This window comes from Copidosoma floridanum, unplaced genomic scaffold (genome assembly GCF_036245765.1).
Source record: "Copidosoma floridanum isolate Cflo_tuat_1 unplaced genomic scaffold, Cflo_Japanese_pri ptg000030l, whole genome shotgun sequence".
Classification (NCBI taxonomy): Eukaryota; Metazoa; Arthropoda; class Insecta; order Hymenoptera; family Encyrtidae; genus Copidosoma; species Copidosoma floridanum.
The window spans coordinates 34,694,938-34,708,614 of NW_028321907.1; the positions used below are offsets into that span (position 1 = coordinate 34,694,938).

The following is a 13,677-nucleotide window of genomic DNA, read 5'->3' on the forward strand; positions in this document are numbered from 1 at the left end:
TATAATAGTGATATCAATAATAATGATAATGATGATGATGATAATGATAATGATGATAATGATGATGATAATGATGATAATGATGGTGATGATGATAATCATGATTATCAAATGATGGTATTGATGATGATGATGATGATTTTGATGATGAAGCTAATAATAATGATGATAATTATCATAAGTTAATGATTATTATTAGATGTTAGTGATTATGTTGATATTGATGATGATGACAATGATAATGGAGCTGATGACGATGATAATGATATGGATAGTAATAATAATAAAAATGATTTTAATTATAGTTATAATAATTGTGATAATAATAATGATAATGATGTCAATAATAATAATTTTTATGATGATGATGACAATGATAATAATGATGATGATGATGATGATGATGATGATGATGATGATGATAATGATGATGATGATCATGATAATGATGATGATGATAATGATGATAATGATGATTACGATATTATAGACCAGAATAGCCAGAATAAACATCAGCTGACACTGGCTGAATAAACAGTATTTGCTCACCTAGGAAAAGATTGAAAATGACTTAGAAAAGAAGGAGGAATAAGTACTAGGTAGGATGACAGACGTTCCTTAAAGAATTTAAAAATGAATTGACAGGTAGCTAAACGTCAATAGCACAGTCAAGGAAGCTAGAGTTAACCTGGAAGAAATCTGTGGGATCTTAAAGGACCTCAATGGCTGCCGCCAGAAGACTGTCGGGAGATGTTTGTGTTAAGGATATCCCTGCCAACTCGTGTTATTACACAGTACCTGAAAAAGAAAGGTAGAGACGATGGCACTACCGAGGATCGAAGCGTATTAAAAAAAAAAGGAAGAATCACGACAATGACGATGAACTGTGGAGGGAAGTCGTAAAGAAAAGAAAGCAGGCAATTACGAACCGCAAGGAACAAAAGGGCTGCCAGAATGATGCTGGTAGGTGGCACACTAACTTAAAACAAAGGTCAGCTAGAAAAGCAAATAAAGGAGCAGAAAAAGGCAAAGGACAGAAACGAGACCATCCTCGTTAAACTAGCAGAAGGAAAGTCATAAGTGGAAGTATTCAGAGCATTACGTAACGCAGTCAACCTGATAGACTGGAACTCAGAAGTTACCAGAATACGCAACACAAAGGCTGGTTGTATTCTGGTGGAGCTCGCAAAAAGCACCAAAGACAAGGAGAAGCTGACGCAGGCCATCTCACTCGCTATCGGTACCGCAGGAAAGGTACAATGAAGGAAACCTAGAGTTACCTTAGAGGTACTAGACTTTGAGGCAGTCGCCGATAAAGAGAAAGTTTAAGCAGCCATCCAAGAGTCTGCTAAAACAGGAGAAACCCCAGGCGAAATTTAAGTGGCTATGCTACTGCCAAACCGATGTCAGGAAAAAATGGCGCTGGCCAAAACGGACGAGGCTGGCGCTTTGACCCTTTTGAGGAAATGAACGACAGCAGTGGGCTTGATCCGGTGCCGACTAAGGTGCAGGATTATCATCCAGCAATACTACAAGTGCCTGGAATATGGGCACCCAAAATACGACTGTAGTGGCCCGGACCGATCAGGCCTTTGTTACAGATGCAGTAAAGACAATCACAGAGCTAAGGACTGCAAGGACAAACCACAATGTCTTCTATGCAGTGAATTAGCACATGGAGGAGATAAAACTGATAATTTGCCTGAATATAGAGCGTGCAGGGCCTTGAGACAGGTCCTGAACAGAAGAAAAAGAAACCCGACATAATGCCCTGAGTTCTTCATGGAAGCATGAACGGGGCAATCTCCGCAGATGCTCTTCTGCCACATGTATTATGTGAAAGAAGGGTAGACGTAGCACTTATGAGCGAGCAGTACAGGAACTTTAAGTCACCTAAGTGGCTTAGCAACGCAACAAATATGTCAGCCATTCCAGTTCCTAGACCAGAAAAAATCCGCCAAGATGCAAGCGGATTGGAAAGACATTTTGTCTAGTTAAAAAGTGGTGGCATCACGTATGTCACTTGCTACTTTTTACCGAACACTAGTATCGAGAAATACAGAAGAAAAATAAAATACCTCGGAGATACCATGAGAAATGGCATGGAAGGCGACCTATTTGTTGCTGGAGACTTCAATGCAAGAGCAGTAGAATGGGAAATGCTTGCAACGAACTCTAAGGGCCGGGCAGTCCTAGATATGGCGGCAAGGCTGGGACTGGTCGTTGTAAACAAAGGAAGGACCACGACTTTCCAAAGTCCGGGATTTAGCAAATCAATACCAGACATTACACTGGCTTCGGAGAGCCTTACGCCAAGAGTTAAGGAATAGTGGGTAATCGAGGATGAAAGTGGCAGCAATCACCAATATATCGTCTTCGAAATCACCGATACAATAGACAGAAGAGGCATAGCACGCGAAATAGAATGGAATGTTAAGAAGCTGGACACAGAATGACTAGCGGAACAAGTTGAAAATGGCATTGCTGCCATCAAAAACGATAAACAAAACCTAAACACAGCAAAAGGAGTACAGAAACTCATCAAGACAACTATGTAATCCCTAAAAATCGCATGCAAGGCCTCCATGCCTAGGAAAAAAAAGATGGAACGGCAAACGCTCAACTTACTGGTGGAACAAGGAAATTGAGGAATTGAGGCGCCAATATCTCAACACAGACACCTCTATCAAAGGGCAGTGCTGGCAGACTCTTTGCCGGAAAGTAAATAACGACCCCTGGGGCAGAGCATACCAGATAATGATGGGAAAACTGGGAAGACTTGCACCAACTGCAAACAACGATGCAGATACTATGAGACATATCGTAATTACGCTATTCCTAACGCATCCAGAACTCGAGAATCGAACAGACTTGGAGCTCATAGAAGATGTACCTTTATTTACCCAGAAGGAACTGGAGCTAGTAGCCGGATCGCTTAAGAACGGGAAAGCTTCTGGACCAGATGGTATACCGTCAGTAGTCTTTCAGACAGTGGTGGCAAAACACACACAGCTGCTCTTAAACCTGCACAATGCATGTTTGAAGAAGGGGTTGTTCCTAACGCTGTGGAAAAACGCACAGCTGGTACTGATCGATAAAGGCAAGGGGGAGCCTAACTCTTCGTCATCTTTTAGGCCGTTATGCATACTGGATACGCCTGGAAAGTTATACGAAAAGCTACTTAAGGCCCATCTTCTACAGGTCATGCAAAACTTGGAAGACTTATTTGACAGGCAGTACGGATTCAGAAAAAGAGGGTCTTCCATAGGAGCAGAAGAAGAAGTAGTAAAAACAGTTCAGAATACTCGAGACATACGCCATAGAGCGAGACCCCTCGTTCTTCTGGTGAGCTTGGATGTGAAGAACGCTTTTAACTCAGAAAGCTGAAATAACATGCTTCACGCTCTGAAATACACATTCAGAAATCCCAGACTATCTCTTGAGAGTATTGAGAAATCATATCAAGGATCGCTTCTTGACCTATACGACAACAGAAGGCAAAACAAAGAAGAAAATAACCGCAGGGGCATTCCAGGAATTCATACTTGGACCCAATCTTTGGAACGTACTATATGATGGACTGCTTCGCCAGGAAATGCCAGAAGGGATGTTCTTAGTAGGTATGCAGACGATACTGCTGTAGCGATCGTTGAACGCACGATGGAACTTGTTCAGATACGACTTAACCAGGTTATCCGAAGAGTAGTTTCATGGATGGAGAACCATGGGCTCGAGTTTTCAAGAAGAAAGATGGAGATGGTACTACTGACGAAAATAGAAATAGATACCATCATCCCCCTTTAGGAACAAAGAAAAAGTAATTAGAAAAAATGGGGTAAAATGATTAGACGTGACTCTTAAAGTGTAAATGTGAAAGCAGATTCCGAGCCAGCTGTCCCAGGAGAAAGGTCTTGACAGTTTAGTGGGTATTGTCATAACGAGTACAACACAGGGAAGGGTTCGTACACCCTTTTATCGTGCATGAGAGCATTCTGGATGACCTCGGAAAAAAAATGATAGCGATCATAATGATAATAATAATAATTACTATATCAATAATGATAATAATAATGATGATAATAATGTTAATGATAATAATGATAATGTGGTAACGATAATGATAATGATGTCGATACTGATGAAGATGATGATGATGATGATGATGATGATGATGATGAGGATGATGATGATGATGATGATGATGATGAGGATGATGATGATGATGATGATGATGAGGATGATGATGATGATGATGATGATGATGATGATGATGATGATGATGATGATGATGATGATAATGATGATAATAATGATAATGATGATTATTATTATGACAATAATAATGATAATGATAATGATAGTAACGACAATGATACTAAGAATGATCATAATTATGATGATAATTTTGATAATGACAGTTGAAAAGATGCTTATAATGAAAATGGTGATAACGATCATGATAATGAATGATGTTGACGATAACTATATTGATAATGGTGAAAGTGATCATAATAATGATAATTATGATAAAAATTGGAGTAATATTGATGTTTATTATGATAATTATAAAAGTTATAATAATGTTGATAATAACGATGGTTATGTTTATAATAATGATATCGGAGATGACGATACTGGTAATATTGACGAAAAGGATAATGAAAATCGAGATGATGATAAGGATCATGATAATAACGATGAAGATAATGATAATATTAACAAGTATAATGTTGAAGATAATAAAATTAATGATGACAAAATTAGCGATGTTTTTAATGATGATAATGTTGATTATAATTACAATCATTTTGCTGATATTTACAATTATGACAATAATAATCATAATGCTATTAATAATTATTGTTTTTGTTTTTTTCATAATATCAGGAATGTTAATAATAATAATATTAATGTTAACAATGATGTTCATGTTAGTTATAAAAACACTACGATTTATCGTTATGATGACCGTGTCGATAATGCAATTGATTGCAGTAATGATATAGATTTCTATAATAATGATGATGATAATGATGATGATGATGATGATGATGATGATGATGGTGATGATGATGATGATGATGATGATGATGATGACGATGATGATGATGATGATGGTGATGATGATGATGATGATGATTATGATGATGATGATGATGATAATGATAATGATGATGATGATGATGATGTTGATGATGATGATGATGATGATGATGATGATGATGATGATGATGATGATGATGATGATGATGATGATGATGATGATGATGATGATAAAAATGACGATGATGATAGTTTGTTTGTTGATGATATTGATGTCTTATGTCATCTCAATTATTATTGATTTTATTTTATTTTTTTATTTTTTATTTTCTTATTGCTAGACTTCTTGGGATAGTTCATAGTATTCCTTTTGCTAATATTTCTCTTTGATTTTAGTCGCTCAAAGTTTTCTCATAATTTGTAATGGAACATTTTTATGAACATGCTGTTCTATGTTTAAAAGCTGGTTGGTCTCTAGTGTATATTGGGCTAATATGCATAACTTCAGGAGTGACCTTCTTGACACGTATATTACAGTCTTATTTACTCCGTGTGAATAAATTTGATTGTTAATTGTGGCCGTAGGTGTTTTGACTATGCTACATTTTTGAATATCTTTTTGCTTGCAACTGTGGCTTTAGCGGTCATCTGTTTATCCATTGAGGACTCCGCACAAATCTCAAGGTCCTAGTTGACAATACGAGGTGACGTATTTGACTAGAGAGAACGCGAATTTCACCATTTGTGAGAGCTTGATTTGTAATTACCCAGATGCTTAGTGGTTTGACAAAGTCATTCGTACACAGTAAATACGGTTTTGTGCCCGTGATATAACACACGCTTGTGTAGGGGCTGATAATCGGTACACAGTAACGGACATGTTGTGGTCAGACACATTTTTAAGTAGTTAAAGTGGGGATGCGTTGAAACAACAAGTTACGAATTCTGATCAAAACCTAAACGCGAAAGATGAAAGGCGAATTTTTGAGCAAATACCCCCGCAGTAAATTTTTTTTTACATATATAATTGTACAACAGGTAATATACGCCTTCTGTTCTGGTGAGGTACTGATCAAGTGCTCATTAAGTGCTGATAAAGTGCTGGCTAAGTAATTATCATCTTCTAGTCAACTGCTGGTTGTGTTCTCATCAAGTTTAGATCAGGTGCTGGTCAAGTGTAAGCTAGGTGCTGATCAAATGCTGGTTAAGTACTTGCTAGATGGTGATAAAGTGCTGATCAAATGCTAATTAAGTTCTGGCTAGGCGCTGATCATGTGCTTATTAAGTGCAGATCAAGTGTGTGTTTTTTTTTTACTTTTTGACAACATTTGATGCTCATTACGTTATTTAATGAAAATTTATATCAATCAGTGTGTACTTAACTTCAATTCAAGTTTTATTTTCTTATTTTTCTTAATTTTCGAGTTATTTTTCACTTAATTTTATTAGATTTTCTATTTCCATACAAAGGTTGGATTTTTATTTGATAACTATATCATTATAGATTGTAAAAATCATAGAAATTTTTAAACGGTTTCTTAACGTCTGAAGTTTTTTTTTATAACCATGCACTGGCAATTTAATCATGTTATTTATCATAGAAAACATGGACACAAGCACACATATATTAATTAATATTACATGAACCTAGTGTGTGTGTATCAAACACAAGCAGTGCAGTTTAGATCGATATTACGAGAACATTAATGCTTTCTATCAGTTGAACACGAACGAAGAATAAACTTATTTTGCAAGTTGCCTAGTTTATGTACTGCACCAGTTTTAGTCATACGCTGTATAATATGTTCCATCTATGTCATTTTCACAATCTGGTCTCAGTGAGATGTGATTAAGTTCAAATGCTCATCAGCAAATGTGATAAGCCCGTTGAAAGTTAGCTAGGCTAGGCATGCACATTACAACCTGATAGTGCAATCTTATATACTATATGTAACAATAATGAAAGCACATTAAGGTGTGGGTGAAATGAAGTGACGACGAAATTTCTGAAAATTTTAATCATGTCTCCTTAAACTATCTTTAATGACTGTTAAAATCTTAGAAGGCTCAGCTGTGTCAAAATGAAAATGTAAGGCTTGAATGTTGAACTAGTAAATATGACAAGCACAGGCAAAATACGTAAAAAACGGTCATTTAATTTGATTAAAAACTAATCATGCTACTGATTTCTTTCCAAAACTGATATTTTATTTCATACTGCTATAGAAATATAACATTAAAAAATGGGAAAAATTGTCCATGCAGTTTAAAAGATATTTCAATTTTAATAAATTTTTTCATGTTCTTAGTGCATCTGTATGGTGGACAAAAAATAATTTTAAATTTTCTGTAGTCTCATGCTTTCATCGTAGTTGTTTTTACAAGTTATTTTTCTAAGATTACTGTGTAACACATTTGAATGACACTGGCCACTAAGTTATTTATGGGTCATTATGTGATACATTATGTGATAGATGCTTGTGTTATTATTTAACACTTTAAAATTTATTACAGTGGCCAGTAAGCACCCTGGGTCATCGGGTGATAGGCGCTTGTGTTATTAATTAACAATTTATTGTTTATAAGAGTGGCCAGTAATCGCCCCGTGTCATTGGGTGTTAGGCGCTCGTGTTATTGATTAATAATTTATTATTTATAAGAGTGGCCAGTAAGCCCACATTTGGGGACACTGGTTAGCTTGTAACAAAAGCAGTAAATTTTTATTTAAAAACAGAGATGTTTGTATTGGTATTGTTGAAATTGACTCATAAATTTTTATTATAATTAATCTTACCTAAGTGTACGTACAAATAAAGTTACTTTTGCAATGCACAGGATGGGCACTATGGGCACAGCTGTTTTCTTACAAAACGACTTTCAATGTCAGAAACTGACTCAGATAATTGACAGGTATCTTACTTGTAAGAAATTAAGTCAATTAGCTAAGGTAACTTACCTACCCACCTCTGCTCCCAGCCTAGGCTTCGGTACGTAATATACTATAAGATCATCTGGCTCATTTTTTTTAGTGTCAGTAATGTTGCCGTACATATACCTCTAAGCTCTATATTCTTACATCACTTTCACCTTTTTTTAGAGCTGCTTTCTACGAAAATATTAGTTTCTATATTAACATAAGCTAATATATAATACGGTTTGGTAATGGTACTTCAACTACAATATGGTAAGCCACTGCTTTGAACAGATAAGCTAGTATATCTGCAATGCTAAAAATTGTGGGCAAAAAGAATCTTGCACATGTCAGCTAGTAATAGCTTTCGAATTATTATTGTAAATGTTATGTTTTATTAGACAAATTAAATACTATTCGTCTACTTAACGTACATGTCAGTTTATTTTAGCGTATTTTTTTTATTTTAATAAAAAAAGCATAAAGTAAAATACTGATTAACTTTTTGTCATGTACTTGATTTTATTTAAATGTTTAGTTCCGAATTTAAAATCTGGTTTATAATTTTTTGATATAAGATACTGGTAATCTAATTAGTACAATGTTACAATAATACTTACTTTTACAAATATTTCAGAAAATAATCTTTTACTCTAAAATATTTTGCATTGAACTAGTACTTGAAATATTATTTCAACTTAACACTTACATTTACTATACTATCAGATACTTGTCCTGGTACTGTACTCGCAACTATTTCTGCTAATGATGTGGATAGCTCTCCCGCTTTAGTATACCACCTGGTTGAAGATAGCAATCTTAATAATTTTAGAATAAATCCGTTTAGTGGTACTATTATTCTGACGCACAAGCTTGATGCAGAATCATGTGAAGAGTATAATTTATTAGTAAGTGCTACAGATGGCATACACGAAGTAACAACATTAATAATTTTCAAAATCATGGATGTGAATGATAATACACCTTATTTTAAAGAAAGTCTCAGTTTAATTTCAGTAACAGGTAACCATTTTTCCTTATTTGTTTGCGATATTATAATTTTTATTATAAGTTTAGTTCTTTCAAATAAGATAAACCAAAAAAATTGTTTTCTTACTTTTAACAATTTTTCTAAAAAAATTAACATAGAAAGTTAATACAAAATATAGTTTAGTCTTCATCATTTATTCTATTAAAAATGTCTGGCAACAGGGACCAAATGTGTTAAATAATCTTTACTGCTTAAAATGAGTAAACAATACAATAAAAAATGTGCAACCAACTTTTGAATTAATGGAGGCAATAATAAAACATAGCCAAAAAAAAATTTCTTTCTAATTTGAAATAACTAAATAAGTATTGAAAGATAACATTAACTAGTAAAAGAAGCTGTTTTCAGAAAATTAATGTTTTTTATAATTAACTTTACACAAAAATTTGACTGTTAGTATATGTATCTTTTTTGCAATGTTACAATAATTTAAAGGTAAGTAAACACTGTAGTGCATTATATTTTTATGTCCTAGACTGCACACTACTATAAATATACGTAAAAAATATGGACCATTCATTTCTATGTAGGGTGAGGGTTGAAGCACAAGTAGAGAAAGATCCAGCATCGACCTTGAATGTCTGTCTCTCTTACACGTTGCCAATTTAAGGGAGGTTGCATCAGTCGAACTTGTAGCTTACTCACCCCCTCCACCACACCAATGGCAATATACAAGAGAGGCAGACAGTCACGCTCGATGCTGTATCCCTTTCCAATCGTGCTTCAGCACCGTACATAAGAAAGAGCAGTCTAAATTTTTTATATATGTACGCATACTACTTTCTTACAGAAGATTATCAATAGTAACAGAAATAACCAATTTATTTAAAGCCTTACATAAATAATATTGAATCTCTAAAATATTAATTTGAACCCTGTATGTTAAAAAAAAAACGTTTGCTACTTAGGGAAAGAAATCATACACCATTAGTATAAGAACTTAATTTTTATGTACTTACGCTTCAAATGGCTATTTCAAAGTTATGTTCAACGTCTTAAATTGCATGATAATATATTACTGTTACATTTTCTACTTTGTACGGAAGTCTGAGACATACTTCTTTAGGAATACGGAGAACCTCACAATAGACTTAAGATTTAGTTAGCTTTTAAGAATAACTATTTTATCTTAACTTTGCCTTAGGCAGCACAGCCACGTTTTTAATTTATGTACTTTACAGCAAGACTATTCATTAATTTTAAATCCACAAAAAAAAACGATGCAAAATGCTACTTTACCCCACCTTACGTTATATATATGTATTTGCACTAAAACAAGATTTGGGATAGGCACAATTAAAACACTGACATCCAGGGAAAAAGCCATTGCAGCATGAAAAACCCTTTTCATTAAAACAAGTCACAATCGATAAATTTCACTGCAGTGAAAAAGAGTCTAATTTCAATTTGTATGTGTGAGTGTGAGTGAATCGAGGGAAGAAAATTAAACGCACAGGTTGATCCTAATCGATGAAAATGGCGAACTCGTAAGTAGCAAACTACAGTTATTAAACTGTTAATGCTGTCGGCACGCTATTTTAAACATAGTTTCTGACTGCTGGTGCAAGTAGCACGCTGCACAAAGGGCTCAGTGCATCGGTCGCAAGATCAAGTAAGAGAGCTAGGCAAAGGCAAAGTAATAAAACGTATAAACGTCTTGGACTAACTGTGACTAAGGACTGACTGAGCTGCGAGCTCGCACACGCTCGCGCGCCTGTCAGCAGGCTGAACAGAGCTCTCAGCTGCCGCGCTGGCAGCCAATCAGCAGGCGCCGCAGTCAAGAGCTCCACATCAGTGTGGCCGGGCATTCAACGCGCAAAACAAACGATGAAAAAAAAAAACTAAGGGGGAAGCATGAGAAAAGCGTGTTTTTACGGAAAAGACTCCCCTGCGTATTGCGAAGGCAATAAGTTAGTGTGTACGTGTGTGTGTGTGTAATGTAAAAGACAACTCAAATTCCAATTTTGATATCTATCTTGATAAATCAATCCGTGGGTAAAAGACACAGTCTAGTGATACTTTGTTTAAAGATTCTGGTGGCTGTTTTAACAGAGACCAGTCGTACCATGCCACGCCGTCACTCCTAGCATACACCTCGATGATCACACCTAGTGGCCAGCAGGAACAGGGCCAATTGGAATCCATGATTATCAAGACAGAACCAACCTTGATATCTGCATTCAAGTCATACCATTTCTGGCGTATTTGGAGTTCATTCAAGTTTTCAGTATGCCATTTATCCCAGAAGCATTGTCTCACTTTAGTGATGAAACGCTACGTATAAAGTCGATTATCTGGAATAACAGTCAGATTTTGATCAGGGACCGAAGTTAAAGGTCGACCTGTTAAAATATGAGCTGAGATTATTGTTACTGGATCATTTGGATCCGATAAAAGAGCAGAAAGGGGCCGAGAATTAAAAATTGCTTGAATTTCAATTTTTAGAGTTTCAACCTTTATTCACGCGTTTAAAGAGTTGCTTGAAGGATTTAACTGTGGCTTTTTACAATCTACCAAAATGAGAAGGTAATGCTGGATTGAAGTGCCAGGTTATTTGTTTACTTTCAAAGTAAGTTTTTAACTCACCCGTGTGCTCTCTCGGATTCCAAATTGCATAAATTTCTTTAAGTTCGTTGTTGGCCCCGACAAAAATGGTTCCATTATCAGTATAAAAATAGGCAGGGACTCTTCTGCGACTCATGAAGCGGTGGAGCATGCCCAGATATCCAGCAGTAGACAGATTGGTAGAGATTTTCAAGTGCACTGCCTTGATGGGCATACATACAAAAATACAACCGTAGACTTTAACCTCACTACTATAATGCAATTTCGTTTCTTTGATGAAAATAGGACTAAAAAAATCAGTACCTGAGTGATAAAAAAGTGGGGTCTCGTTTACTCTACAAGCTGGTAATTCTGCCATCTGTCCATGTAGACTTCTGGGCCGTTGTTTAATGCAGTCAACACAACGCTTAATAATAAGTTTGACTTGATCTTTGCCAATTATTATCCAAAATTTGTTACAAATAAGATAGAGAGTAGTTTGAATACCAGCGTAAAAGGACTCCAAATGAGTTTGTCGAATAATTAAATCAGTAACATTATGGTTAGTAGGTAATAAGATCGTGTGTTTCTGATCGAAGCGCAATTCTGAATGTTTAAGCCTACCACCGACTCGAATGAGTCCGTGCTCATCAATAAAGGGGTTGAGATCGTCAAATCGAGTGGTTCTTTTCCCTGACTTGTTAATTCTATCAATCTCATAAGAATGAGTAGACAAACCCTTAATTTCAATGGTAAATCTTTCCTGTTGGATCAAAGAAATAACTTTACATTCGGCTTCCATTATTTCTTCTCGTCTGATTGAATCTGCAGTAACCTGTGAACGAAACAAACGCAAAATTCAAGGGATCGCTTTAATTAAACATCTACATGATGATGAGCGAGATAAACCAGTGGACAGTGGGTGCTTGAGTACCCAAATAAGAAGTTATACTTCTATAAAATTATATGGCAGATTATATATATATATATATATATATATATATATATATATATATATAAAATTATGAATATAAATATATCTTCTATGAAACGATACTATGTATGAAGGTGGTGCAATTATCGTTGAAATGAGTATACCTACGTTAGAAGGATGTGGTTTGAATAAATATTTTAATATTTATCAACTAAACAATTATAAGCAATACATTACAGCACAAAACAATATAAACAACTAGCAGCCCCCCGTCTCGGCTTCACCCGAGACTTACTAAATTAAACACCGTAGTGTGTTGACATGGATTGTGAAACGTTTTCAGTAAGAAATACACATATTCCTGACACATCTCGGACCGAAAATTTTCTTATTGAAAACATATTTTTTTTGGAATCCATATAGTTTATTTGGTCAAATAAAAATCTGTGAAAATTAGAAAAAATAATTATGCTGAAAAGTACCGTGCGTTCTTTATGCCATAAAATAATCGGTGGCCATAAAAAGCCGTTAATTTACAGTTTCTTCCTTGTGATTCACGAAAAGGGCTATTTTTTTAAGCTCTTAGAATTATAAGCCCCCGAAAAATTTATATTAAAAAAATATTTTTTTTCTCATATCTCACAACTTTATTTCCAGAGCAACAAAATCCTGGACCTTAAACCCTACATTTTTATTGCCACAAAAACACAAATACATTTTCTACTCATTAAAAATCTGAAGTAGGATCTTTAAAGATTTTTAGAGATTGCTGTGAGGGTACAATGAAAAGCTGATCTCTCACGTAATGGACTCTTTAGTTGTCGATTTTGACGCTGCTGTTTCAATCTCGATAAATTTTCTGCGTCAGTTTCTTGACGCCTAAGTTAAATTGTATTTATTAGATACATTTGAAGTTTTTCTTCCAATTCACCCTCTTGTGACTTTTGGCATGCTAAAAATTTTTGTGACCCCTAAAAGCTGTTTTCTGTCAACTTTGTTAAGTTCTAATATATTTGTTGGCCAGGTAGTTCGACGTCCGATAGCCCTAAGAAAGACCGGTGAGCTTCTTAAGTTAACTCTTTCTTGACTGCAGTTAACAGCAATTGTGACTGCGTGGATACCTCAGGGTGATCTTCTCTGGCCTGCTAAAGAAAACCCAGACTGATCGGGAGAAAAATTACAAAGTCCGAAGCT

The 13,677-nt window shown here is 35.2% G+C and overlaps 1 protein-coding gene across 1 annotated transcript in view; it reads left to right on the forward strand.

The window, feature by feature from the left end:
* LOC106644003 (protein dachsous-like) overlaps window positions 1-13,677 on the forward strand; it is a 443,369-nt gene that overhangs the window by 259,317 nt on the left and 170,375 nt on the right. Inside the window, exon 4 of the mRNA XM_089596931.1 lies at window positions 8,681-8,977. Within this exon, the coding sequence (XP_089453057.1) occupies window positions 8,681-8,977 (297 nt within the window). The remainder of the gene's footprint in view (window positions 1-8,680; window positions 8,978-13,677) is intronic.